Source organism: Humulus lupulus, chromosome 7 (assembly GCF_963169125.1).
Source record: "Humulus lupulus chromosome 7, drHumLupu1.1, whole genome shotgun sequence".
NCBI classification, from domain to species: Eukaryota; Viridiplantae; Streptophyta; class Magnoliopsida; order Rosales; family Cannabaceae; genus Humulus; species Humulus lupulus.
This window is the reverse complement of record NC_084799.1, coordinates 1,897,904-1,925,526: the sequence shown is the minus strand read 5'-3', so window position 1 is coordinate 1,925,526 and position 27,623 is coordinate 1,897,904. Positions and strand designations below refer to the sequence as shown.

At 34.8% G+C, this 27,623-nt stretch overlaps 3 protein-coding genes and 1 long non-coding RNA gene across 10 annotated transcripts; all 4 read left to right on the top strand.

The window, feature by feature from the left end:
* Positions 1-4,130: 4,130 nt before the first annotated feature.
* On the top strand, positions 4,131-8,908 carry LOC133790253 (putative disease resistance protein At1g50180). 7 transcript variants are annotated; one of them, XM_062227827.1, is made up of 7 exons: positions 4,131-5,286; positions 5,390-7,111; positions 7,226-7,300; positions 7,656-7,780; positions 7,983-8,105; positions 8,292-8,507; positions 8,609-8,908. In XM_062227827.1, the coding sequence occupies exons 1-2, from the start codon at positions 4,233-4,235 to the stop codon at positions 7,108-7,110; spliced, it is 2,775 nt and encodes a 924-aa protein (XP_062083811.1). In that variant the 5' UTR covers positions 4,131-4,232; the 3' UTR covers position 7,111; positions 7,226-7,300; positions 7,656-7,780; positions 7,983-8,105; positions 8,292-8,507; positions 8,609-8,908. The 7 variants fall into 7 exon arrangements, with proteins under 7 accessions (XP_062083811.1, XP_062083806.1, XP_062083807.1 ...); XM_062227822.1 differs by having other exon boundaries at positions 7,226-7,346; XM_062227823.1 differs by having other exon boundaries at positions 7,226-7,346; positions 7,656-7,865.
* A 6,578-nt stretch (positions 8,909-15,486) lies between these two features.
* Positions 15,487-18,968, top strand: LOC133789349 (uncharacterized). Its single transcript, XR_009873530.1, has 3 exons — positions 15,487-15,678; positions 15,779-15,873; positions 17,201-18,968. It is a non-coding gene; the product is annotated as an uncharacterized LOC133789349 (long non-coding RNA).
* Positions 18,969-19,607: 639 nt separating this feature from the next.
* LOC133789602 (putative inactive disease susceptibility protein LOV1) lies at positions 19,608-20,780 on the top strand. The gene has a single exon (XM_062227398.1). It carries the CDS (start codon positions 19,608-19,610, stop codon positions 20,778-20,780), a length of 1,173 nt encoding a protein of 390 aa, XP_062083382.1.
* A 3,166-nt stretch (positions 20,781-23,946) lies between these two features.
* LOC133790250 (putative disease resistance protein At1g50180) lies at positions 23,947-27,239 on the top strand. The gene is made up of 2 exons (XM_062227814.1): positions 23,947-25,153; positions 25,329-27,239. The coding sequence occupies exons 1-2, from the start codon at positions 24,088-24,090 to the stop codon at positions 27,026-27,028; spliced, it is 2,766 nt and encodes a 921-aa protein (XP_062083798.1). The 5' UTR covers positions 23,947-24,087; the 3' UTR covers positions 27,029-27,239.
* Positions 27,240-27,623: the final 384 nt, after the last annotated feature.

The following is a 27,623-nucleotide window of genomic DNA, read 5'->3' as shown; positions in this document are numbered from 1 at the left end:
GTCACTTTCTGAATAGATGATTAATAAGTCTACCTCTAGATAAATGACTAATAAGTCACTTTCTAAATAAATGACTAAAAAGTCTATCTTTGGGGATCCGCTCCTTAAGCCATGTGACATGCCTCTAAGGGTCGCGACGCGTCTCTAAGACAACAAAATACAAAAAATGGCTCCACCAATAGAGCAAAAGAAAGTAGCTTATATAATATTTTGCTTTTAAAAATACGAGCTTTTTAAGTTTTTATTTGCAAAATTTAGGTAATTTTTATGTAATTATACATGATCAGGAGGGTAGGGTATTAAACATATTATGTAATTGAGTTTTTTTAGTAAGATATATAATTGAAATATTAGTTATGCTATGTAAACAAAATAAGAATGTTAAAAATAAGGTACGACATCTTAAAAGAAAAAAAAATTGAATAAAATACAATTTCAAATAATCTGGGATCCATCGAAGCCTATTGAGATACATCGAAGCATATCGAGGTCTCACAAAATATTAAGGCTGGCCACGCATGTCGAGGCCTATTGAGGTCTGTCGAGGCATATCGAGGCACAATTCCAGGCATAATTTTAAGACTCAAACATGTAGACATCAAGGTATATCGAGACCCATCGAGGTCTATCGAGACACACTAAAATTGAATATATCTAATAGCATCAGATTCAAATGTGAGTTTTGAGAATTTTTTTTGTTAAAGACTGAGAGTGAGAGAGAATATAGAGAAATTGAGAAAGAAAGTGTGAGAACACATGACATGGATATTTTAGATAAATAATAAACCAAAACGAGATTTGTAGCCCGATAAAGTATTTTTTAAATTGGACCCCCTCCAATTCAATTAAAGTCAAATTTCTCATTTTATTAGTAACTGTACGTACAACTCCTTCAATTCCAAGAAGTTAGCTTACATCTTGTGACTCACTAATGTTGAATTAAGATCTTTTACTCATCAGTCTAAAGTATTTACACCAAAGCTGTAAAAAGTTATTGTTCTGACATCGTCCAACTACATTATTGCACCAAAAAATTATGGAAAAATAAATGAGCTACTTCCTGGAAGTTGCTTGTGGTGGCCCACCATTGATACATCAAAGAAGCTGTAAAAAGCTTATGGACAGATGTTTTCTTTTAATGAAAATGTTTATTAGTTAACCAAGATTTTTAGTACATTAATCATTAATGGCTTAATAACATATTTTAGTCCACTCGTTTAGTAAGTTTAATATAAATTTTAAACACACGTAGTAACATACCCTAATTAACAGGACGTTACAGTCACATTCTGAATATATGATTAATAAGTTTATTTCATAAATGACTAATAAGTTACTCTCTGAATAGATGACTAATAAGTTTATCTTTGGGGGATCAGCTCCCTAAGTCATGTGACGTTCAGTCACTTGAGCCTTTTGGCCCTGGCTCTATGTAACTAGCATTTAGACTAGACAAGCGCTTTCAGCTTTCTTCGATCTTGGGATCGGTCAAGCATTTCATACTCATATTGATTAGATCTAATCATTTCGACCTGTGTTAAACATATTAATGCCGCTCTTGACTCTTAAGCCAATACCAAACGACCAGTGTTGGTTCCGACTAAAGACCTTCTTCGACAACGCTTCTTTTATCTGATTTCGTTAGGTTCTGACGGATTCAAATGTGAGTTTTGAGAGTATTTTTTGTTCGGGATCGAGAGTGAGAGAGAATATAGAGAGACCGAGAGTAAGAGAGAAGAGAGAGAAGAGAGTATGGGAATAAATGGCAGGGATATTTTAGGTAATAAGGTAAATAATAGAACCAAAGTGAGATTAGTGAGATTTGTATAATGATAGGTTATTTTTTAAATTGAATACCCTTAAATGCATTTAAAGTCAAATTTCCCATTTTATTAGTAACTGTACGTACAGCTCCTTCAATTCCAAGAAGTTATAGCTTATATCTTGTGGCCCACTAATGTTTTAATTATGATCTTTCACTCATCAGTCTGAAGTATTTACACCAAAGCTGTAAAAAGTTATTGTTCTGACATCCAACTACATTATTGCACCAAGAAATTATGGAAAAACAAATGAGCTACTTCCTGGAAGTTGCTTATGGTGGACCGCCATTGCTGTTCTGAGTTCTGAGTTTGATTAATTTTAGAGAAATTAATTAACACTCTAATCACTTGCTTTGTTCTCTCAGGAAAACTTTAACCAGAGTTGCAACTCATTTGCTGAACAAGAAGAAGAAGATACGGCAAAGGAGGCCTATAGACTTACATTTTTATTGTTGATAGTACTCTCAATATATATATATATATATATATATATAAGAATAAAAAAAATCAAGTATTTTATTTTGATTTAGTCAATCATTATTATAGTTGGATAACAGTAATATCTTTCTTAGTTTCATTCATGAAGATGGTGTTGTCGTTTTGCTTAATTGGAAGATAACAAGATTAAGATCTAAAAGTTAGCATGCATGCATGCATGTAATTCTTTCCACGTACATATTCAACTCAGTCTTATTTTGCTTTTTTATTGGTTAATTAATTTGCACTTCATTTAACTTCGATTTTTATCATTAATTATTGTAGTTTGTAATAATATATATTAGTATATATAGAAAATCTCTGTGAGAGAGAAAAACATAGAAGTGATATTCATATTGTATTCATAGACAAAAATGTAGTTACTTCAAAAGACCTACTATTTTCAAAATTTGAAGAAAATTGATTAAATTCTCCACTATCAGTTCTTTTAAACTCGTTTTTATTTTGGAGCTCCTCTATTATTATTTTTGTTTCCTTCTCTATACTTATTGAATTTTTAGAGTTCCTTTAAATATTTTTCTTATTTTTTTATTATTTTAAGGAGAAATAGCAGCAAAAGTAATCAATATTTTGAACAATTTCTGAATTAATACCCAATCTTTTTTTTTATGGGAAAAATATCCAATGTCCACTTCTCTTGGTATCTGTTGGTACCCAGTCCTAAAATTTCGTTAAAAGCTAACCCTAGATCTATGTGTCAGCTCCATATTGGTACATTTAAAAATAGAAAAAAATTAATCAATTTTTAAAAAAAATATAAAATAATATTTAAAATTTATAAATTAAATTATAAATTTTAATTTTTTTATTGATAATTTTTTAATAATTTGTTTCTATTTTAAATTAATTTTTTCTAAAAATTAATTATAAAATAAAGTTTAATTTTTTTATTGATTAATTTTTTTTTAATAATTTGTTTCGATTTTAATTATTTTTAATAATATTTTTCTAAAAACTGATTATAAAAATAAATTTAAATTGTTTTTACTGATTTAAAGTTTTTTTTACTGATTAAGTTATTTTTGAATATTTTTTTCTATTTTAAATTTAATTTAAAAAAATATATTTAAATGAGCCAATATGGAATTGACACGTGGATCAAGAGTTAGCTTTTAACAGACTTTTGGAATTGGGTACCGATGGATACTAGCGGAAGTGAAAATTGAATATTTTTCTTAAAAAAAAATATTGGGTATTAATTAAAAAAAATTTCAAAACATAAGTCCTTTTGTTGCTATTTTTTCTTATTTTAATTAGTAAAAATGTTTAAGAATATAATATTTAAATAATATAAATAATATAAAAAAACTGATATATATAAAATTTTGATGTAAAATAAAAATAATAGAATTTTAATAATATGTTTTAAAGAATAAAGGTGAAAAACTGATAGTTTATATTAACAGCTGTACTTTTTCATTTATGAAATTTTAATTTTGTCTTATATTTTATTATTTTAAAGTTATATACATATGGTGCATGTGATCGAGAGGAATGGAGGTAGGTAGAGCCTAGACAGATATATGTTTACATGCGTCATTGCGTCAGGGCCCCATTTCTACAGGCAGCAAAGAAAAATGACTGTTCAAGAGGAAGCAGAGTAAATTGATGACTGTTGTAGAAGTAAAAACAAAGTCAACAAGAACTGAAATTATTTCAATACTTAAAATTATGGTATGAAAAAAAGGAGTGGAGGTAGAGATGTTTACGTGTATACACTGCGTGAGGGCCCCATGCAGCAAAGAAAAGTGACTTTTGAAATAAAGTTGATTGATTAGCTAGCTACTCGACATAAAGAGCCACTGATCACAACTTGCTAAAACATTTGTACCGTTATTTTCAGCCAAAGTTATCAACAAAACTTGAAACAGATTTAGAGAGAATTCAGAAGAAGAAGAAAATAAAGAAGATATGGAAGAAGCTATTGTTTCCTATGTGGTTGAAAGACTTGGAGACTTGCTAATCGATGAAGCCAAATTCTTGTGGGGAGTCAAAGGCCAAATCGAGAATGCACAGAGCAAGCTGCAATGTATGAGCGCTTTCTTACAAGACGCAGATGCTTTTGTAAGAAATGGTGATCAGAGAGTACATCTTTTGGTTGTCAAAGTCAGAGATACTTCTTATGACTTGGAGGATGTTATTGAAACTTATGTCTTCAAAGTGGCTCTGAAGAAGAACGAAGGTGTGGTGAGTAAACTGAAAAGATATGTTTGCATCTCCAAGAAAGGAATTGATGTCCATGGAGTTGGATCAAAGATAGAGGAGATCTCATCTAACATTGATACTTGGACTTCAGAATTACAAAAGTATGGAGTACATGAGTCAATGGTTATGGCAGCTGGAACATCTTCAAACCAAGTTCGTGAGCAAAGACGACGGGCTTATTCTCATGTTGTGGAGAATGATGTTGTTGGATTTGAGAAAGACATCAAAGAATTGGTAGCCCATTTGACTGGGAAAGAGAATCCTCAAAATCCTAGGGTGATCTCTGTATGTGGGATGGGTGGCTTGGGGAAGACTACCCTAGCAAGAAAGGTTTATCATCATCCTCAAGTCAGGAGTCACTTTGATTGTTTTGCTTGGGCCTCGATATCTCAGCAGTGTACTAGACGCAACGTCTGGGAAGGAATCTTATTTGCTTTCACTTCTCCCACCAAGGAAAGAAGAGAAGAAATCAAAATCCTCAATGATGATGAATTAGTCGAAGAGCTCTACAACTTTCAGAAAGAGAAGAAATGTCTGGTGCTCCTCGACGATATATGGTCCACTGACACATGGGATCTTCTAAAAGATGCATTCCCTCTAGGTGACATTGATAGCAAGATTTTACTCACTACTCGAATAATGAATATAGGTCCTTATGCGGATCAACATTGCTACATCCATCAACCTACGTGTCTTGATGAGAATCAAAGCTGGGAGTTGTTTAAGAAGAAATCTTCATATTTTGGAAAGGATCAAACAAGTAATATATTTCACTCTCAATTTATCATACATCTTTTACATTGGTCTTATATGAAAAGTTAGTAATACATAGCCTTTATACATGTTTTGGTATACGTTATCAGGCATAAAAGATGCGGAAAGAATGGAAGCACTAGGGCGAGAGATGCTTAAATGTTGTTCTGGTTTGCCATTAGCTATCATTGTGCTCGGTGGGCTTCTATCTACGAAACACTCAGTTGATGAATGGGAGGAGATGAAAAGAAATGTGGTGAGATACATAAGTAAAGGCAGAGAGCATGGTGACTCGGAATGCCATGGTGTTTCATGGGTGTTAGGTTTGAGTTATGATGAGTTGCCATTTTACTTAAAGCCTTGTTTTCTATACTTGGCTCGTTATCCTGAAGACGCCATCATACGAGTAAAAGAATTATGTCTTATGCTCATGGCAGAAGGTTTTATATTGCCAAAAAGACATCCAGCGGAAACTATGGAAGATGTAGCATATGATTACTTAAGTGAGTTGGTGGAGAGGAGCATGGTTCAAGTAGAAAATTGGGGTTTAAGAGGAAAAATGAAAACATTTCGCATTCATGATCTTATGCGAGACTTGTGTGTGTCTAAAGCTCAAGATGAGAATTTTCTACATCTTATTGAATTGAGGAATCAGTTGGAAGAGCCACCAAAACCTGTATCTACCGTAGCAAAGAGAGTTTCCATTTATTTTCATGGTTATTCTTGTGATAATTTTTTTAGTTTTATTGATAGCAAAAATGGCTCTGTTAGGTGCCTTAGTGTAGATGGGGGAGGTGCCACACAACAACTATTCAGACAGGTGATTATTAGTTTTTTCATGCTTAGAGTTTTAAATCTAAGTTTCTCGAGCTCTAATAGGTTGAAGCTGCCTAAAGAAATTGGAAAGCTTATTCACCTAAGGTTGTTGAGTACTAGTGCCGAGGTGAGAAAGTTCCCATCTTCTATTGGTAATTTGAGATGCCTGCAGACTTTAAAATTAAAACCGTGGGGTTTTGAAAGAGTACCAGATGTAATCTGGAAGTTAGAACAACTTAGACATTTACACTTCTTCGTTGGGGTCGTTAGGCCGGTGAGGAGATTGAGGTTAGCTAACATTAGAAATTTACAAACATTGAAAGGTGTTTCAACTGAGTGCTTTCATTGTAATGATTTTCTACAGATGAGGAATCTCAAGAAATTAAATATTTTTCTGGGTAAAAATTGGGAGAATATTTACCACGATCCCCCAACCGTCACATTTGATTGTCTTCGGCATTTAAAACTAACATCTGAGAGTTTCTATAGAGGACAGAATGCTATAGATATTGTTCCTGTGATATTAAGCTACCCTCAAATTTATAAGCTTAATGTGTGGGGGAGAATAGTAAAATTACCAGAATACAACCAATTCTCCCCAAACCTTATCAAGTTACAGTTGTCTCTCACTCATCTTGAGTATGATCCAATGCCAACCCTAGAAAAGCTATCGAGTTTAAGAGTCCTTTTCTTACGGGCTAGCTATGAGGGGAATGAGATGGTGTGCTCAAAAGGAGGTTTCCCTCAACTGGAATCTCTTTTCATGGAAAATCTTGAAAACTTAGAAGAGTGGAAGGTGGAGGAAGGGGCCTTGTCCAGTCTTCGCTCTTTGCGTATTAGGAGTTGCAAGAGATTGAGGAGAGTTCCTGATGGATTAAGATACATTACTACGCTTAAGGAAATGAAGATCATGTATATGCCTAGGGAATTCAAAGAAAGGGTGGAGGAAGGAGGAGAGGATTTCTACAAAGTCCACCACGTCCCATCCCGTATATTTCTCAAGTGTGACAAATGATGTAAGTACATATATCTAATTTGTTTAACAAGTGATTCCATTCCATACCATTTTGTATATATGTTTATCACCCTAGTCCCTTCCCATTTTATCAACGGTATTACCATTAATGCAGATGAGCTAGAGCGAGAAGATGATGAGTTGTTTGTTTGGAATAGTTCCGGAGAGCCATCAGTTAACAGGGGAATGGGTATGGGTGCTGCTCTTTCCTTTGATTTCACTCCACTGGTGCACAAGTAATTACTCAATTCTCTTTTCTTCTCAATATATAATATATATATTACTTTCAACATAATTTGTTATTCTTAAAGTATGCTCAGTTTTTGTCATGAAGTACAATAATGGTGGCATAATTACAAATAATATATAATAGAAATGAATGACTAAAATTTGGAACCTCACAGCACAAGCATGTTGACATAAGCACATAGACAGCCATTTCAAGCTTTATACAGTCAGATGTTTAAATTAAATGTACATAAAGTCTTACTTGATGATTTGTTATTGTTCTCATGTTGAAGATGAACTTCTTCCACTGTCTGCAGCTGCTATGGCATTGCCTCCTCTATTCAACTGCTAGACACTGTCAGAAATCGTTGACTCATTAGGACTGAAAGACCCCTGTAAAAAAAAAACTGGGTGGACTTGCTGGATTTCTTCCTTGTTGGAGGTGAAGTATATTGGCAATCTTTCAGCAGAGACAGTAACTACTTTAAATTTTAGTTATGTGTGTTCTATGAGCCCTATATATCATAGTATGTTGAACCATATGTAGCACACTTTTCTACTATCTTGTTTAAATATATACACGAACTGTTGCTATTCATGAGAGATGAACAACATTACATTGTTACTGCTCTTCTGTGCCTTAGATTTACATGTCTGCGGAATGGTACGAGCCAAGTTGCTGTCTGGAGTGACCTCTTCATGGAAGTGTGGCTATTGTCGAAGCTCTTGTACGACGATTGCATAAGTTTGGTGGACAACTTTCTCTAGTAAGTAATATCACAGTTTATTTGTTCTAAAAAGGTTGTTGTTAGCAATGCATCTATGTGGGAGAATGTGTGGTGCGTCTTATTCATGCATCTCCATCTGGGCTTTGATGCAGACCTAAAATGTGATACCAATGATGGCTTATCACTATATGACATTGTTTGGTGTTGTTTTTAACTATGAATCAGGGCACAAACAAGGACTTTCGAATTCATCATATAGTCTGAAATGACTGGGAAAAAGGAGTTGATGCTGATCAAAATGTAGTTCTAATATCTGTACCAAGTGTACATAGTCCTGGTCTTGTGCCACCACAGAAACATGTATTACATGCTTATCTGCCAGGGACTGAACCTTATGAACTATGGAAAGGACTTGATCATCTAATATCTGAAAGATCAGAGGTACATATATTTAGCTTTGGTCTTTTATTAAAGATGAGTTTTTGCTAGCCAACAAAGTAGTTTCAATGCTGGTTTTTTTTGGTTTTGGTTATGCAAATCAGGTAATGTGGAGAGTAGTGGAGTAGTGAAGTTGGTTGGATCTCCATTGACACATGAAAGATTACTTAGAAGAAACAGAGAAACAGGCCAAATTATAGAGGAGATGATTTATAGTACTTAATTCTTTTTATCTGATTAGTTGTAATATTACATGGTTAATATGTCATTCTCATCATCACCAGTGATTTATATTTGTAATATTACATCCTTTAATTTATCCTTTAGTAGTTTTTGGTGTAAGAGAACAAGATTCCATTGCCATCAATTTCATGTCCAATATAATATATATGCAGATTCATACTTGTTCTCTCTAATGTGGGTTGTTGATCATTGTTATGAAACCACAAACATATCAACAACAACAGAAAAAATTATAGAAATGGACATAAATAAACAATACAACCTGTTTAATATGGTTAAGCCAAAATTGGGGCTTTCTGGAAATTGTTCATACTGAGGCAAATCTCAAAAGATTACCATACTTATTTCTGGAACTTTATTTCAGCCTCCTCCACCTTCTTTTTTATTGCATTATTCATTTTACTTCAAATCTTGAATTTTTTTTTATAGTAAAACTATTTGTGTCATTAGTAATTGTGAATGCAGTAACTAATACTAACAAAAGTACTATATGATGAAAATGGTGATCATCTCATATTCTCATGCTCTTTTATGATGAAATCTAATATGTCTATAACTTCATTCTTTATGAATAATGGTACTAGTTTGTTGAGTTGACATGCATAGCATAATATGATGTTCCTAACATCTATCATAAGTGAGTGTATTTAACAGGAGGATTAACAGTGTCCTGGTGTTATTAATAGTGTGATTACGAGATTGTGTTATAGTTCTTAATTTCGTTTCTATTGTTTTATAGACTAATTTGTGGAGTTAATATCTCATATTATATTTTTCGTCAGTTCCCATTGTTATATCATCATCATATACTCTATATTCACCATATTCCCATTATCATATTTTTGGGGTAAATATTGTAATATATTAACAAAAACTTTATTTTCCTAACAAATACAGTTTTCCAAAGTAATGTGCCTCTTATTTTAAAAATAAAATAAAATAAAATTGTTTTCAAAGAAAATTGTCGTTTGTCAAGAATGTTATCGTTTTAAAAAAAAATGTCGTTTTTAAGGAAGTTGTCTTTTTTCAAGATTATTATCATTTCTCTAGAAAATTGTTCTTTTAAAGTAATATTGTCGTTTTTATAGACAATTGCAGTGTGTCAGTAATGTTGTCGTTTCTTGATTAAGAACATTGTCGTTTTTTGGAAGTTGTCAATTTTCATTATTATTGGCGTTTTTCTAAAAATAAATTTTCATTTTGAGAAACATGTCGTTTTACAAAAAATGGTCATTTTTTCTGAAAAACGACCCATTAAAATAATAAATCAATAAATAAAGAGAAAAAGACAAAAGTTATTTTCCTTAAACTATAGCACTGTAGATTTTTGCTTCCCGAATTTTTTTCGTTTGCAAAAATACCCCAAACTATAGCACTTGTAGACTTTTTTGCTCATTCTGTCCAAAATAATAATAGTTTGCTGACGTGGTAGTTAAAATTAATTAATTGATTTAAAATTAGAATCAATAAATAAAAATCACTACTACAAAAACATCATTTTATGACACTTTTTTAGGGCAATCACCTAGATGCGAGCCCTAAAACTAGCTCCTGGACTTTTTAGGACTCGTGTTGCAAGTCCTTAAAAAATTTCTTTTAAGGCTCGCGGAGCGAGTCCTAAAACTTGATGTCTGGCCTAAAAGTTTGAATTTTTTTTTAACAAAAGTTCATGGACTTTTTAGGACATTTATTGAGAGTCCTTAAAAACACATTTTAGGACTCGCAATGAGTGTCCTAAAAACATATGTGGGTCCTAAAAAACCTGAATAGAAAATTTAAGTGTAATATGAGTGGTGACTTTTAAGGGCTCAATTTGGGTGTCCTAAAAGAGTATTACGGGCTCTCAAAGCGTGTTCTAAAAACTTTTAATTTAAAAAATGACAAAATTCTATCATTTTCGAATTGGGCTATATTAGGGCATCATTTCTCATCAGCACACACAAAGGAAGAAGAAAAAAATCAGCCACCTCTTTCCCTCTACAACTCTCTCCCGCCTCCGTCATTACGAGGCCCCGACCTATTTATTATGACTAGAACTTACCCTAATAGGCTCTAAGGCAAAAACTTATTCTAAAACAAACATATCTCGGACCTATTTATTATGACTTCTTATGAAAAATTATATAGGTCTTTATTTATTATTAGAGTGGGTTTCTATACTTAGAAAAACAAGTCATCTTTATTTTCTAAGTGTGTTTCTAATCATCCTATATGACTTAATTCTCAGGCTCGAAACTTATCTTTGTTCCAAAGTTAACCATATTGAGGGAGGGCTGGGATCAGTAAAATCGTTCCCACTACTAAGGCCCCCTAACTCTCAATAAGGAAACTTGGTTCATTGATTTGTATCCACCCTCATTGAACTTAGTCATTATTCATTTTATTTATTACTTATTATGATTGCGAAAATAAAATCAAACTCATACATGATGATAAAATAACATGAAATTAATTTGGAAAAATAATTTTCACTTATTACAATCATAAAATAAAGAAATAAACAAAACAAACAATGAAAAACTAGCTATTCTAAAAATCGGGATCTTCTACATCCGATCCTTCATCTAGCATATCATCATCTATCTCCTTATAATCATCATTGTCTTGAGCCTCAAAATTTCCTCGGGGAAGATTCAAGAAGATCCTATGTTGTTGCTCATTAGTGAATTGAAACTCTAAATCATAGATGAACTTAAGTATGAGAGAATAATATCTTAGGGCTGCTTGTAAGTCATCATCATTATTTATATTCTCCCATATTTCTTCTAAAGTTAAAATTGCTGAAGGAAAATCTTTTAAAAGCCTAATTACTAGGACATATTGTTCTGCAGCTCTCATCATGATTTTCTTAGACTCTTGAAGGTGACCTATCTCTTTGTGGAACAAGATCAATCTTCGAGTGATCTTTTCTAGTGCTCCTACGGTGTTTCTTGGCTCCCTTATTCTTTTTAAAGCCTTAATGGCTCGGATATCCTCATTGCTTAAAGCTCCGTTCATTCTTAACTGAAAACATAAACACTAAAGGTGTTAGCTATACACATAAGTAACATAACTAGTAACTTAAACACTTACTTGGCGGTCCGATTCGGAGCTTTGAGCGTGTGTATCGAGGAGAACTTCATGCAAAAGAACCGTTTGCTTTGATACCAACTGTAAAGACCCACTACTCTAGACTTTTTGGACCATTAACGAAACTATACATAAAACTTACATTTTTGCGAAAATACCATAATTTATTAGAAACTCGTAGAAACAAAGGTTACTTTCATAAAATAAGTAGGATATGGGTACCCATTGTCTTTAAAAAAAAAATAACTTAAAGTAAAAAGAGTTACATAGAAAATGCGGAAAATACATTTAAAACCATAAAAACATAAACAAGACTACATCCTCGAATCGAATAACGCTCGGCCCCCTTGACTCCATTCACCATCGATACACATCCTCTAAGCGTCACGAATCTTACCGCCTCTAAAGCTTATTTCCTGCACATAAACAGAAAGGAATGAGCCTAATGCCCAGCAAGGAAAAATCTAACACATAGTCATACACATCAATTTCATAATAACGTAAAGACATATCATAACACATAATACACTTATTATAATGACCATTATTACTTGGGGTCCCTTAGACTAAACAAGCTTATGCCCATGAGATTAGTGGGGTCCTACCAGCTAAATAGGCATATGCCCACAATCTTTTTGGGGTCTTGTTAGTCAAAAAGGGCATAAGCCCAAGCCTACAAACATACACATTCATAACATATTCATAACATATCATAACATAACACATAAGATAACATAAACATGAACATATAGATTCTAGCCTATTTTCCTTACGAAAGTTACCGGGTAAACAGCCTTGACTAAGCCCTCAACGTATTCAAAGCTGCTGACTGACCCTATAACATTCAAACTTTACTCCTTATTATTTTTAATCCTAAAAAATACTTAATCCTTAATCACCATTCATAACATGTGCTTAAATTCCTATTGGTTGATATCTAAACCTTATAGTATAATAAATATTATCCTTAATATCAGTCATATAATCAGACCTTAGGTTATACTTAATATTCTTAAACTATAGGTTAAACTTAGAAAATCTATAAGTACTACTATGAGTGTCCAAATAATTCCCGGTCTGAACCAAAAATCCATAGTAACAAAGATAATGCTATAAATACTATCATACTATTATCTATCTTAGCTAAGTAAAGTTCTTGGACTCTACAATTACAGAGATCAATGTCTAATGCAAAATTTAGCTGAGAAACTGTTGGAGTTGATAATGCAAGGTATAGAATGGACAGCAGTGAGTAATATTATATCTTTACAAGTTTAATAGCATCCTTTTATCCTTGGTGGATTTTTTTCTTGAACACAATAAAATGGTAGTAATAATGTCCTGTAATTACCCAACTCAAAAATTGTCATTTCTTATCAATGCTTTTTCACTTCATGGGAGACTATATTACTATAATATATTGTTAGTGACATTTTTTTTGAAGTTCATAGACTAAATATATGCATTATTATTATTACAGCAAGAAAATGTGTGTTGTCAGTAGCAATCAACTTTGTCAAGAGTGGAGCCAATGTACAGCTAAGTTGATTTTGCCAATGAAGAAAATTCAGCTCCTAATGCCTGCAACTTGGTTATGGACGCCCAATTAGATATATACCTCAAGAAAAACAAATATTGATGAAGAAATAGTAATAACTTGTAGATTCTTTTAGTTGATATAGACTAATTTGTGAACAGGTGAATAATTCAAGGAGTCCTCCCAGAGAAAAGTTTGCTTGGTATGGAGGGTAAGTCTTAAGTTGAATAGGTCAACTGTGTATGCATCATGGCTACAGATATTCATTTCCCACAGATAAGTATTCCACTATATTGAAAAGTACATATAGCTGCTTTGAAATGAAGGAATCCTCCAAATTAATTATGGTCGTCACATCCCCCAATCCCATTCTATACGGTTAAGGGACTGATGACTTTCTTTCTGGAAGTTGCAGTGATATACATTGATGGCCCATCAATGTTGAATGAGTTCTAACTACTCGATCGACCAAAAGGGCCACTCATTCATTTAATATAGCAATTGAAAAAAGAAAATGCTATAAATGTATAATGCAAAAATTAGCTGAAAAACTGTTGGAGTTGATAATGGAAACTGTGGTAATTAGTTCATTCTCATCAGTGATTTACATTAGGTCTATTATATCTCACAATGGACAGCATTGGACATACATAATAACATCCTTTAGTAGTTTTTGGTGGCAGGTAGAAGGATTGTCATTGTTATGAAACCACTTTAACACATCAAATACAAGAGAAAACAAAATCAACAAGATCTAGGTAGCAGAAAACCAGCACCCCTCTACACAAAATTTCATCTTTTAACAAGAAAAACTATCATGAATTTGTTTTACGTTCATCTGTGTTTGTAAAAAAACTCACAGACACAGTTTTGTCAAGACACGACCCCACGAAAAAAAAATGAAAAAAAGTTAGTCAAGACAGGCACTGGAATATAAGGCAAAAAATTAATGAGCATGTCATTCCTCATTTGCCAATTTAATTATCATGAAAATTTAACACTAACAAGAAGTGGAGCTAAAGCCAAATAAAAGATGAACTACAGGGGCTAGTAAAATGATAATAATATTAAGGCTAGCTAATTCTGTAAATGAGTTGTAAAACGTGAATCTCCTCTATATAAAGATTTATTAATAAATGTGAATAAAGTATGGTGGGACTATTTTTGTATATATATATATATATATATTTTTTTTTTGTGTTATTAGCAGAAATGTAATTTTACTAGATTTTTTCTTCAACAGTTGTCCTTATTTTGTCTATTTTACATCATGGTACAGTTTTGGCAAGAGATGTATCATGTATTGTTGTAAATAATTGATGATGATTAAGTATTAAAAAAAAATCAGCTGAATAATGTCCCATATACCGAAACTCAAAAGTTGTCATTTCTCATCAATATTTTTCATTTCATAGGAGACTATTTATAATTGCTATATAATATTGTTGCATATTTTTTTTTGTTTTTGTTCATATATATATATATATATAGACTATATATGTTACTGCATGAAAATAAGGTCTACTCTGGAATGGAGGACTTACTATTATAATAGTGTTGTTAGTCTTAATTAGTGGCAACATTGACAAGAACGACAGACAGAGCAGTGGAGCCTATATATAATGTATAGACATGTTCACAGTCCACACGCAGACAATGTTGCTTTCGAAAATGAAAGCATTAATATTCAGCCCTTATTTTCTGCAACTTGGTTATGATCGACCCATGCCACTACTACAAATATAGGGTTTCTCTGCCCTTTTTTTTCAATCTAAAATAAAAAGCGCAGAGAAAAGGATTGAAGGACACTTAAGAACTTTGTTACTGCGGTTTTTTTAAAAAACGCAATGTAAAGTAGGAAAAATGGGAGAAAAACGCAGAGAAAAGTTGCACTACTTTTCTCCGCGGTTTTCTTAAGAAAACCGCAGAGAAATAAAGACTTTTCTCCGCGGTTTTATTGAAAAAACCGCAGAGAAAAGTAGTGTAATTTTTCAAAACTTTTACCAAGCATAACTTTGTGTTCGGTTGTCCGTTTTGATTGTTTTTTTTTAACTTTGATATTTTTTCGAGATCTATCCAAAGAAAAGACTATTTTCTTTGGATAGATCTTGAAAAAATATCAAAGTTAAAAAAAAAACAATCAAAACGGACAACCGAGCAAAAAGTTATGCTTGGTAAAAGTTTTGAAAAATTACACTACTTTTCTCTGCGGTTTTTTCAATAAAACCGCGGAGAAAAGGTTCCAGACCTATATATAAACTCATTCTTCCCCACAGGTTTTGTAAACCTACTTCATTTCGCGAAAAAACTTCTTCAACAGCGGCGGTACGTCTTTCAACCTTCATCTTACTATTTTTTTTTCATCTTTTTTAGCTAAATCTTAGTTAATAACTGAAGTTGATGCTTAATATTTGTCTATTTTCAGGTTTTTGGTAGTAAAAATGGTTAAGATTTAGTCGAAAAATTGTCCATTTTCACTGTATTTTTGGGCATGCATTGTGTTCTTGAGCTTCAAAATAGGTAATAATCTATATATCTTTGTTTGTATAGTTTTTTGTTTTTTTTTTTCATCATTATTTTTAGAGTTTATTTTGTGTGAAATAGACAAATAGAAATCAAAATTTTGAGAGGTTTTTCATAAATCATTAATTTGGTTGCTAAATTTTTTTCCTTCAGATTTTTCGGTGACAAAACCTGAAAATTTTGTTTTTTTTTTTAGGTTTCTTTTATATGCAGCTAGATAGATCTCGAAAAAATACCCAAGTTAAAAAAAAAAACACCAAAAACAGATAACTGAGCACAAAGTTATGCTTCGTCAAAATTTTGAAAAATTACACTACTTTTCTCTGCGGTTTTTTCAATAAAACCGCGGAGAAAAGTCTTTTTTTCTCAGCGGTTGTTTTAAAAAAACCACGGAGAAAAGTACATCTTTCTCTGCGGTTGGCTTACTACAACCGCAGAGAAAAGTGACACTTTTCTCCGCGGTTGAGATACCACTTTTCTCTACGGTCGAATACACTGCGCTTTTCAATACTCTCGAAAACCGCAGTGAAAAGCCTTTTTTGTAGTAATGTGCCAACGTTGAATGATTTAGTTATATACCTCCGTTCAAATTAATGTGATAGAAATAGTAGTTATACATAGCATTCATGCATGTTCCTTTCCATGCATTTATTAAGAATAGCTTGTTTGTTAGTTTCAAAAAGTGATATGATATAATGATTTCTTCTCTAATAAGCTTGTAAAAGTCTTCATTCATTTGCTTATGGTAGCAAGCTGTAAAAAAAGCAATTGTTTTCACAACAGGGAAAAAGTGACTTTAGTGCCACAGCTTGTAAAAATAAGGTTCAAACAAATTGGTGCGCGCGTGACTATTTTTTATATGCTCGTGAAAAACAGTATGTTTGAACTTTGTTTTTAGCATTGTAAATTAATCAGATTTTTTCTAAAAATTTGCAAGATTTTCTAAATAAAAAATATTATACACAATTGCAAAAAAATTACGTTGAAAATTATTCACGAACCAAAAACACAAAAGATATGCATTGGTGTGCCTCTTTTTGAGGGGTGCTATATAGAAGTGCCCTATATTTATATAGATAAATTGTTATATTATATTTTTTTAATAATATTTATATTTAAAAATAAATTAAATAAAAATTCAATATAAACGGGTCAAGTTCGGGACTAGAGTCATGTGCTGACCCTGCTCTTGCCCATTTAGGGGCGGATACCCACGAGTCCCTACCTGTATGTTTAATTGACATCCCTACCCTTGTACATGTTCCAAATGATTACTATATCAGTTTATTAATTATTTTTGTGCATTTTTTATGTATGTTGTCAGACTCAACAGATCATGGAAGAATGGAAGTACTAGGGAGGGAGATGCTTGGGCACTGCTCTTGTAACGCCCTGGTTACCCCAGAACAGTTACGGTGAACAGTGAACCGGAAATTTGACTCGCTACCCGAGTCCTTTGGTTAAAAACGTGATCTAGGTACTATTAACAGGTTAAGGTGGAAAACCAATAAAAAGGAAAGGGTACATTTTATTAAGTAAATAAACTGCTCATGAGCCTTTTAAAATGTTTACAAGTAGTTTGTATTACAAAAGAGTTGTTACAGTTCCAAATATACAATCCCCGCCGGCCTAAGCGGCAAAAATAGGGTAAACCCCTAGTCCCTCTGAGAACTCCTTGACCGTGGCAGTCAAGCGGCCCTGTATGTACATCACATCGCCCAAGCTCTCCACTCAAGGCTGGCCAAGCTTTTCCTTCCCTTTACCTGCACCACATAGCACCCATGAGCCAAGGCCCAGCAAGAAAACATAATAAAACGTGATCTAATATCAACAACGATCGTAATAACCATTCAGGACTATCAGTCCAACAAATAGGTGACAATAGCCAAAAGTCACAATAATGAGCATCGCTCCCTCTAGCCATGTGACGATAGGGTCACCAGGGCTTAACTGATAGATGATTCTTTCATAAGTTCGTTCAGGACAGGTGCATGGTGATTGGTCACCAACATAACCTTCCTCACGACTCTAGGGTCGAAACTATGGACAACGTCCCTTAGCCACGTGACAAACAGTCACCGGGGTCATACACCTTGGCTATAATCATCTGGTCGTAGACCAGGCAAGCGCTTGTAAGTTCTTCGACCTTAGGGTCGGTCCCACATTAATGCCATATAGTCATTCAATGCGTGATCATCGACTTTAGAGTCGGTCCCTGACTAGTCAGTGTCTCAAACAGGTAACCAGCGTTCACTAGCATTTAACATGCAATCCATGTCCACATAAATCAACCAACATGCCTCAATATCAAACCATGCATGTCATATACCTATACAGGGTGCAACTGTATTCATACACTGTTTTCTTACTTCTGGTTCGAGTGAATAATAATCCTTGACGGTCACCTGGTCATAACCAAATTATAGAATTTATCAATAAAAATGATAACTGAGGGTTCCCAAACCAAAACCCAGCCCCCGAGACATCAAATACTACCCAACCGGGTACTAGGTCCAATCCCGAGGCCTATGGCTTGAATCCCCAAGCTAAAACCCACATTTTAGCAAAATTGGCCTTAAGGGCCGTGGCCCTCCCCTGCTGCGCCGCGGCGCGCCTCCAAACAGAGAGCCTCCCCATCTCCCAGACGCCAAGGGCCGCAGCGCTCCCCTGCTGCACCGCGGCGCTCAGCCCAGAATGGCTAAGTCGGCCACACGAACCAGTCTTTTTCCCTGAGCTCTTTCCTCTCAAACCATCCCTTCAAACCCTCTCTAAACCTCTTCCAAACACACAATTAAACCCCCAAATAACACCCATAGCTCACCCTCATCAAACCCCAATCAAAACAACATAAAAACTCCCTTTAATCCTCACTCCCCACATCAAAAACATGAATTGAAAACTATAAGCAAAACAGAGCACCAGCTGTAACTAATGACCAAAACTCACCTTGAGACTAGCTTTAAATCTCTCACACAGGCTAACACAAGTGCTCCAACCCAGCCTTAAGTTCCTCTAGCTTGAATCACCACCAAGAACACAAAACCATCAAAGAAAGGGTGAAGAAGATGAAGCTAGGAGAAGGTACGGGAATGAAGGAGGCAAACCCCTGTTTTAACTCTGTTTATTCTACAGCCTTCTAAGCCACTTAAGTTACATATATCCTTCCAAAAAGACCAAAATACCCTTGTGCCATCCAAAGCCTCTTAAACCAACTCAAGGGCAAAATTGGTACATTCCACTAAACCCGTTAATTATAATTAACGCTTCCAAATTCCCGCTAACCTCAATATCCTCGAACACCAATAATTCACATCCCGTTACCCTAAAATCTCCGGTAACGCTATAACCATTAATATCACCCCGAGACTCACCCCGAGCCCCGAGCTCAAACCTGTTATGACCAAACCGATAAATCATGTTTAAAGATCGTCTCATGTCGGAATACTCGAACCAATCCACATTATAATGTGGTCTCACAATACATCATTAACACACAAACAAATATACAATTATACCCTCAACGGGCCAAATTACCAGAATACCCCTGTAAACAAATGTGGACTCACATACATGCATTTAACATCATATTATAATATAATTCTCATAAACATGCATAAACACATTTAATGGCATAATTAAACAGTTATGGCCCTCCCGGCCTACTAATCCAGCCATTAACCATAATAGGAAATCCGGGGCACTACAGCTCTGGTTTGCCATTAGCCATCATCATGCTCGGTGGGCTTCTATCTACCAAACAAACAGTAAATGAGTGGGGTGATGTGATAGAAAATGTAATGAAATGTATAGCTAAAGGAGAAAAGCACAATGAATCGAAATACAATGATGGTTCATGGGTGTTGGGTTTGAGTTACGACGACCTTCCATTTTACTTAAAGCCTTGTTTTCTATGCTTGGCTTGTTACCCTGAAAACGCCATCATACAAGTAAAAGAATTATGTCGCATGTTGGCTGTAGAAGGTTTTATACCACCAAGTGAAATGAGTTCAACAAAAGCTATTGAAGATGTGGCATATGATTGCTTAAATGAATTTGTGGAGAGGAGCATGATTCAGGTAGAAAATTGGAGTTCAACAAGAAGAATGAAAACATTTCGCAGTCATGATCTCATGCGAAAATTTTGCTTGTCTAAAGCTCAAGATGACGACTTTATACAGTCTATTGATTTGAGGGGGAATAAGGTGGAAGAGGCACTACAATCCGTATCTGACATCGTAAGGAGAATTGATGTTTACATTGTTAATTATGATATTAATCTTATCGATTTTTTTCTAAAGACAAATAAGTCTCTTAGGTGTCTTATTGTAGATACGAGAGACAAGTTTTCTATTGAATCAATGCTTAGATTGGTGTCCAATAGGTATCTCATGCTTAGAGTTTTAAATGTAAGTTTATACAAGGGTGCCGGTGTGAGTGCGTTGCCTAAAGAAATTGGTAAGCTTATTCACCTAAGATGGTTTAAAATTAGTGGTGGCTATTTGGAAACGATCCCATCTTCTATTGGCGATTTGAGATGGCTGCAGACTTTCAAGTTAGATGGTGAAACGCACTCAGAGTGGAAAATTCCAAAGGTATTGTGGAAGTGGGAAAAACTGAGGCATTTATGCTTGCCCAATCCTTATGGCCTAGCATCTAGTAAATGGTTGAGGTATAGTAAATGGTTGAGGTTACCTAATCCTCAAAATTTACAAACATTGGAAGGTGTTCGAACCAAGTACCTCGCTATGGATGATTTTCTGCTATTGAAAAATCTCAAGAAATTAAAGATTTATGTGGATAAAGATTTGGGAAGAATCTACCACAATCCCGAAAATAACAAGTTCACTTGTCTTGAAAGTTTACAAGTGGTTAGTGTTAACCGAGATTTTCGGCAACTCTATTAATAAGTAATATTCACTGATAATAATAATGAAAGCAGAAGATCAACACGGGGTTTTTACGTGGTTGGGGCGTTAACTAGCCTTAGTCCACGAGTCTATATTATTAGAGCTTGAAGAAGCTTTTACAATGGAGTTTTCTCTCTATATTTTGCCAAAGTTCCTCCCTTTTGTGTGAAAGGAGACCCTTGTTACAGTGTTCTGTAGCTTATATTTATAAGCTGATGGGAATACCGGGTCTGGACCGGGTCCGATCCAGGCCCATCGGAGAAATGGATATAAGTGGCCTTTCTAGTGGAGGCCCAATACAAAAAGGTACAAAATACATAAATCCAAAACCAGCTAAGGCCCAACAGGTTGACCTTAGAGCTATATCTCGCCCGACAAAACGACACTTTTGGTATGGCCACTTCGAGTCACGAGGCAGATTCAGGAGACAAGACCAGTCAGAGTACTTGGCTGCGCAGACCTGACACATCGGCGTGCAATCCCGAGATGACCTTTTCTGCAGGTGAAAAGTGGGGGACAACGCCCACGTGGAGCGAGGTGGCGTCAGGGTCCTGGACGCCTGGCCCCTTCAACCGGGGGCGAGGTGATCTGGGTCCATTTACCTTTGTCCCGCTTCGTTTACCATAGGCCCGAACCGTGTCAGTGGTCTGGGATAGGGACGTGTAGGCCGCGGTCGTTCAAACGCTCTGCACGCCGCCCGGACTATCCTCGCGGAGGACGGACCCGGAGGGACATTCCGGACCCCTCCAATGGGCCCAGTCTTGAGTTCCCGGTCCATACCCTTCCCCTTGGGCACTCTCCATACCAAGAGACCTTGGGCCGGGCCCGCGTGCTGAGCTGGCCCCTGACAGTGGGCCAGGACGAAGGCCCCGAGCCCATGCAGGAAATGGGGATAACAGTTAGTAATGAGTAGAGCTATAAATACGGGCTGGGCTTACTAGCACGGCACGAAACCGGCACGAGCACGACACGGCACGAAAAAATATGGGCTTGGGCCAGGCACGACACGAATTGAAAATTGGCACGGCACGACACGACATGGGCCTAAGCACAGCACGACAAGCCTGAAGGCACGACACGAAAGCACGAACAAACTAGCCCGAAAGCACAACACGATAAAAAGCCTGATATTTTGACATTAATAATGATAATAAATTTTTATTTGTCAATTATCTATAAATTAAAATGATAATAAAAGTCTATTATTTTTCTCAATTTTATATTTTTATAATTATAATAATTTATTTTAAGATTGTGAGTTAAAATTTTTAGTATTTATTATTAGGTATTGAAATTCTAATAATTATTTTTGATATAATTTTGGGTAAAGTATTGTTAAAATATATATAAAAATATCTAAAACTATAATTTAAAAAAAGAAATGTATTTGGATTGGTGGTGAGTACATTGATTGTTAAAAAGGAGGTGGAGGGTTCAATTCTCCATCCTCACATTTTTTGGCAAAAATAAAATGAGCCTAAAAGTGGGCCCAAATAAGGAAAGTGGGCCGGCCCGACTTTGGCCCAACACGGCACAACATGGGCCGTGCTAGGGAATTCAAAAAAAGGTTGGAGAAAGGCAGAGATGATTTCTACAAAGTCCAACACATCCTATCTCGAATATTTTTCAACTGCAATTATGCAAGTACGTACATATATATATACATATTTTTTTATACTAATTTTGTTTATATATGTGCATGGGAATTCTCATATACGAGCTTCGCTTTAAGCCCTACCGGTGGGGCTCTCAGTGTTCTCGACCCGTGAACAGTTTTCGACGCGAATTTTTTATGACCGTGTATATTGTAGCTATTTATAGCATCCTACAAATTTTTAGAAAATTCCAAATAGTTTACAGTACCGAAAACTAAGTTCAAACATGTTGCTACACGCGTGACTAATTTTTTTTATGCGCGTAGAAAACAACATGTTTGAACCTAGTTTTCGGTACTGTAAACTATTCGAAATTTTCTGAAAATTTGCAGATGCTCTAAATTACAATATACATGGTCATAAAAAAAAATCGCACCAAAAACTATTCACGACCCAGCCCCAACGGTAAGGCTTAAAGTGAAGCCTTGTAAAAAAATTGTCCTATATATATGCATTAATTAATTACTCTACCCATTTTCTGTATGGTATTCCTATTAATGCAGCTTGGTGAGAAGAGTTTTCAGCTATACCATAAGCTCAGCATTTGGATAATGAGTTTGCCAGTTGCTCGAAGAGGATCTCTACTTCTTAAACAACGACAAAATTGTTCGTGTGTGTGTGTTTTAATTATTATGTGTGGATTTTCTCCTCGCAAAACTAATTGTTGAATAATGTTTGGATTGTGTGTTTTAATTCTGGGTGACTTTTTTCAGTTTTAATTTTTGCTTCTACTTTGGATTAAAGTCACAACTGCAAACTTGAAGCATGTGATGATTTTAATTAATTTTTTTTTTATATATGTAATTTTACTTTTTATAAGTAGATGCATATTTTGGGGAGACTGATCGCCTGTCCAGTTTGTGTGTCTTATTTTCTGTCCATCAAATAATAATAGGACACATGTCCACTAACTCACTCCTATGTAAACTTTGTTTTTATGGTAACAAATAAAAATCAAGAAAACCCATAAAAACATAACAATAATTAAAATTAATTTATTTAGAAAGAAAAACAAATTCTTATAAAATCATTAAAATTTATTTATATACTTGTGCTAAAAAAATAATCCTTAATTTTTTTTCTACATTTTAAATTAAAGATTTAGTAAGGAAAACTTGACCCCTTATGCATTTTAACAGAGGGTAATTTTTTTACATGACAAAGTTAAAAATCCAAGGAGTCTTCCTAGAATAATGATATAGACCAATTTGTGAACCGGAGAATAATTCAAGGAGTTTTCCCAAAGAAAAGTCTTGGTCAACCAGTGAAATGACAACTTAATTGCTTTATGATGATAAAATTGCAAAGATGATAAGTATTCCACTATATTGAACCAAAGATATGTATGGATGTCTAATCTTCGGGGACCATATTGAAAAGTACGTATAATTGCTTTTGAAATGAAGGAATCCACCAAATTACTCATGGTGGCCCATCGATATTGAATGAGCTTTAACTACTCGACCGAACAAAAGGACCACTCATTCATTTAAAATAGCAGTTGAATGAATATAATAGGATCGTTCCTTCCTTGAAATTTCTTGTTGTGTTGCCCACCAATAATTTTAGCTACTCTTCCTAAAGCACCACCGAACAAGAAAGAGAGAAGTAATTTATTCACTAAAGAAGAAGAAGAAGAAGAAGAAGAGATGGCAGAGGCTGTTGTTTCCCCTGTGATTGAAAGACTTGGAGACTTGCTACTGAATGAAGCTAAGTTCTTGTCTGGAGTCAGAGTCCAAGTCAAGGATGCACACACCAAGCTGCTATGGATGCGCGCTTTCTTAAAAGATGCAGATGCTCATGTAAGAGATGGCGATGAGAGAGTGCGCCTTTGGGTTGTCCAAGTCAGAGATACTTCTTATGACTTGGATGATGTTATTGAAACTTATGTCTTGAAAGTGGTTTCCAAGAGGAACGGGAGAGGTGTCATTAGTGTACTGAAAAGGTATGCTTGCATCTTCAGCGAAGGAATTTATGTCCATAAAATTGGAGCAGAGATTGAGAAGATCTCATCCAGCATTGCTACTTTGACTTCATCCCTACAAACATATGGCATAAGAGAATTAAGGGTCAAGGAATTTGGTGAAACTTCATCAAACAACATCCAACCGCAAAGAGACTTGAGGAGAGCTTATTCTCATGTTGTGGAGAATGTTGTTGTTGGATTCGACAAAGACATCGAAGAATTGGTAGCTCGTTTGATTGGGAAAGAGAATCCTCATAGGCATAGAGTGATCTCTATATGTGGGATGGGTGGTTTGGGGAAGACTACCCTTGCAAGAAAAGTCTATCATCATCCCCAAGTCAGAGCTCACTTTGATGGTTTTGCTTGGGCCTCAATATCTCAACAATGTGTAGTGCGAGAAGTATGGGAAGGAATTTTATTTGGTTTGACTTCTCCAACACAAGCAGAAAGGAATGAAATTAAAAGCATGGGGAATGGTGAGATAGCAAAAAAGCTTTACAACCTTCAAAAACAAAGAAAATGTTTGGTACTCCTTGATGACATTTGGACCACTTCCACCTGGGATGGTTTGAAAGCTGCATTCCCTCAAGACGAAACTAATAGCAAGATTTTACTCACAACTCGAATAAAGAACGTAGCTTTTCATGTTGATCAAAATGGTTTCATCCATGAACCTCGGTGTCTAAACGAGAATGAGAGTTGGGAGCTGTTTCAGAAAAAAACTTCATGTTTTGGAAAAGATCCAACAAGTAATATATTCCACTCTCACTTTATTATATATTTTTTCAATTAAGAGTATTCTTTAATCTTACTATCCCGTTTTATCATTTTACTTAAAAAAAATAGTAATATATCGAATTTATACATGTTCCAAATGTAATGTCAGTTTAATTGCTTTTGTGCATTTTTGGTGTATGAAATCAGACTCAAAAGATAATGAAAGAATGGGCGTACTAGGGCGAGAGATGCTCAGACATTGTTCTGGTTTGCCATTGGCCATCATCGTACTCAGTGGGCTTCTATCTACGAAACACACAGTTAATGAGTGGGAGGAGATTAAAGGAAATGTAATGAGATATATAACTAAAGGTAGAGAACATGATGACTCAAAATACTCTGGTGTTTCATCAGTGTTAGGTTTGAGTTACGATGAATTGCCATTTTACTTGAAGCCTTGTTTTCTTTATCTGGCTCATTACCCTGAGGATGCCACCATACAAGTAAAAGAATTATGTCTTATGCTCGTAGCAGAAGGCTTTATACCTTCAAGAGGAGCTTCAACTGATTCATCCGAGGATGTGGCATATGATTGCTTAAGCGAGTTGGTGGAAAGAAGCATGATTCAGGTAGAAAAGTGGGGTTTAACAAGAAAAATGAAATCATTTCGTATTCATGATCTCATGCGAGATGTGTGCTTGTCTAAAGCTCAAGATGAAAACTTTCTACAATTTAATGATTTAAGGAATAGAGGGGAGGAGCCACTAAAATCTGTATCTACAGACATAAGAAGAGTTGCCATTTATTTTGATAGAATTTATGATTTTCTTCCTTTTGTTGATAATATAAATAGTGCTCTTCGGTGTCTTATCATAGAATTAGTGATGTCCCAAAAAAAATTGAGACATGTGATCAATAGCTTTCTCATGCTTAGAGTTTTAAAGGTAAGTCATAGGGATCCCTTAAAGTTGCCTAAAGAAATTGGAAAGCTTATTCACCTAAGGTTGTTTAGTACTAGTCATAATACCTTAGTGGAAAATATCCCATCCTCCATTGGCAATTTGAGATGTCTACAGACTTTAGTGGTAAAATCATATGTTGACAATGTCAAAGTACCAAATGTAATGTGGAAGTTGGAACAATTGAGGCACTTATCCTTACCCTATGTTCATGGTATCCCAGCCTTTAGTAAATGGTTGAGGTTAACTAATCTTAGAAATTTGCAAACATTGACAGGTGTTCAACTGAAGTACCTTGATAGGAATGATTTTTTGCGGTTGACGAATCTGAAGAAATTAGCGATTAGAGTGGATAGAAATTTGGAGAGAATTTTCCAAGATCCCACAACTGTCACCTTCGTCCGTCTTAGGCATTTACAAATAGATTGTAGTGAAGAAAGGGTGAGAGTAGATATTGTTCCTGTGATATTAAGCTACCCTCAAATTTATAAGCTTAAAGTAGAGGGGACAATAGTAAAATTACCAGAATACAACCAATTCTCCCCAAACCTTATCAAGTTAAAGTTGGAATATACTCATCTTAAGGATGATCCAATGCCAACCCTAGAAAAGCTATCGAGTTTAAGAGTCCTTTCCTTACATGAGTGTAGCTACGATGGGAATGAGATGGTGTGCTCAAAAGGAGGTTTCCCTCAACTGGAATCTCTTCAGATTACATATCTACCTAGCTTAGAAGAGTGGAAGGTGGAGGAAGGGGCCTTGTCTAGTCTTCACTTTTTGAGGATTGATTGCTGCTTAAAATTGAGGAGAGTTCCTGATGGATTAAGATACATTACTACGCTTAAGGAAATGGAGATCACATCTATGCGTAGGGAATTCAAAGAAAGGGTGGAGGAAGGAGGAGAGGATTTCTACAAAGTCCACCACTTTATTAATAAATGTGAATAAAGTATGGTGGGACTATTTTTGTATATATATTTTTTTTTGTGTTATTAGCAGAAATGTAATTTTACTAGATTTTTTCTTGAACAGTTGTCCTTATTTTGTCTATTTTTCATCATGGTACAGTTTTGGCAAGAGATGTATCATGTATTGTTGTAAATAATTGATGATGATTAAGTATTAAAAAAAATCAGCTGAATAATGTCCCATACCGAAACTCAAAAGTTGTCATTTCTCATCAATATTTTTCATTTCATAGGAGACTATTTACAACTGCTATATAATATTGTTGCATTTTTTGTTTGTTTGTTTTAGTTCATATATATATATATATATATAGACTATATATGTTACTGCATGAAAATAAGGTCTACTATGGAATGGAGGACTTACTGTTATAATAGTGTTGTTAGTCTTAATTAGTAGCAACATTGACAAGAACGACAGACAGAGCAGTGGAGCCTATATATAATGTATAGACATGTTCACAGTCCACACACAGAAAATGAAAGCATTAATATTCAGCCCTTATTTTCTGCAACTTGGTTATGATCGACCCCTGCCAACGTTGAATGATTTAGTTATATACCTCCGTTCAAAT

Coding starts and splice junctions, on each gene's coding strand:
- LOC133790250 (XM_062227814.1), top strand. CDS start 24,088: ATGGCAGAGGCTGTTGTTTCCCCTGTGATTGAAAGACTTGGAGACTTG. Junction 25,154..25,328: donor TTTTGGAAAAGATCCAACAA/GTAATATATTCC, acceptor GTATGAAATCAG/ACTCAAAAGATAATGAAAGA.
- LOC133790253 (XM_062227827.1), top strand. CDS start 4,233: ATGGAAGAAGCTATTGTTTCCTATGTGGTTGAAAGACTTGGAGACTTG. Junction 5,287..5,389: donor TTTTGGAAAGGATCAAACAA/GTAATATATTTC, acceptor ATACGTTATCAG/GCATAAAAGATGCGGAAAGA.
- LOC133789602 (XM_062227398.1), top strand. CDS start 19,608: ATGCTCGGTGGGCTTCTATCTACCAAACAAACAGTAAATGAGTGGGGT.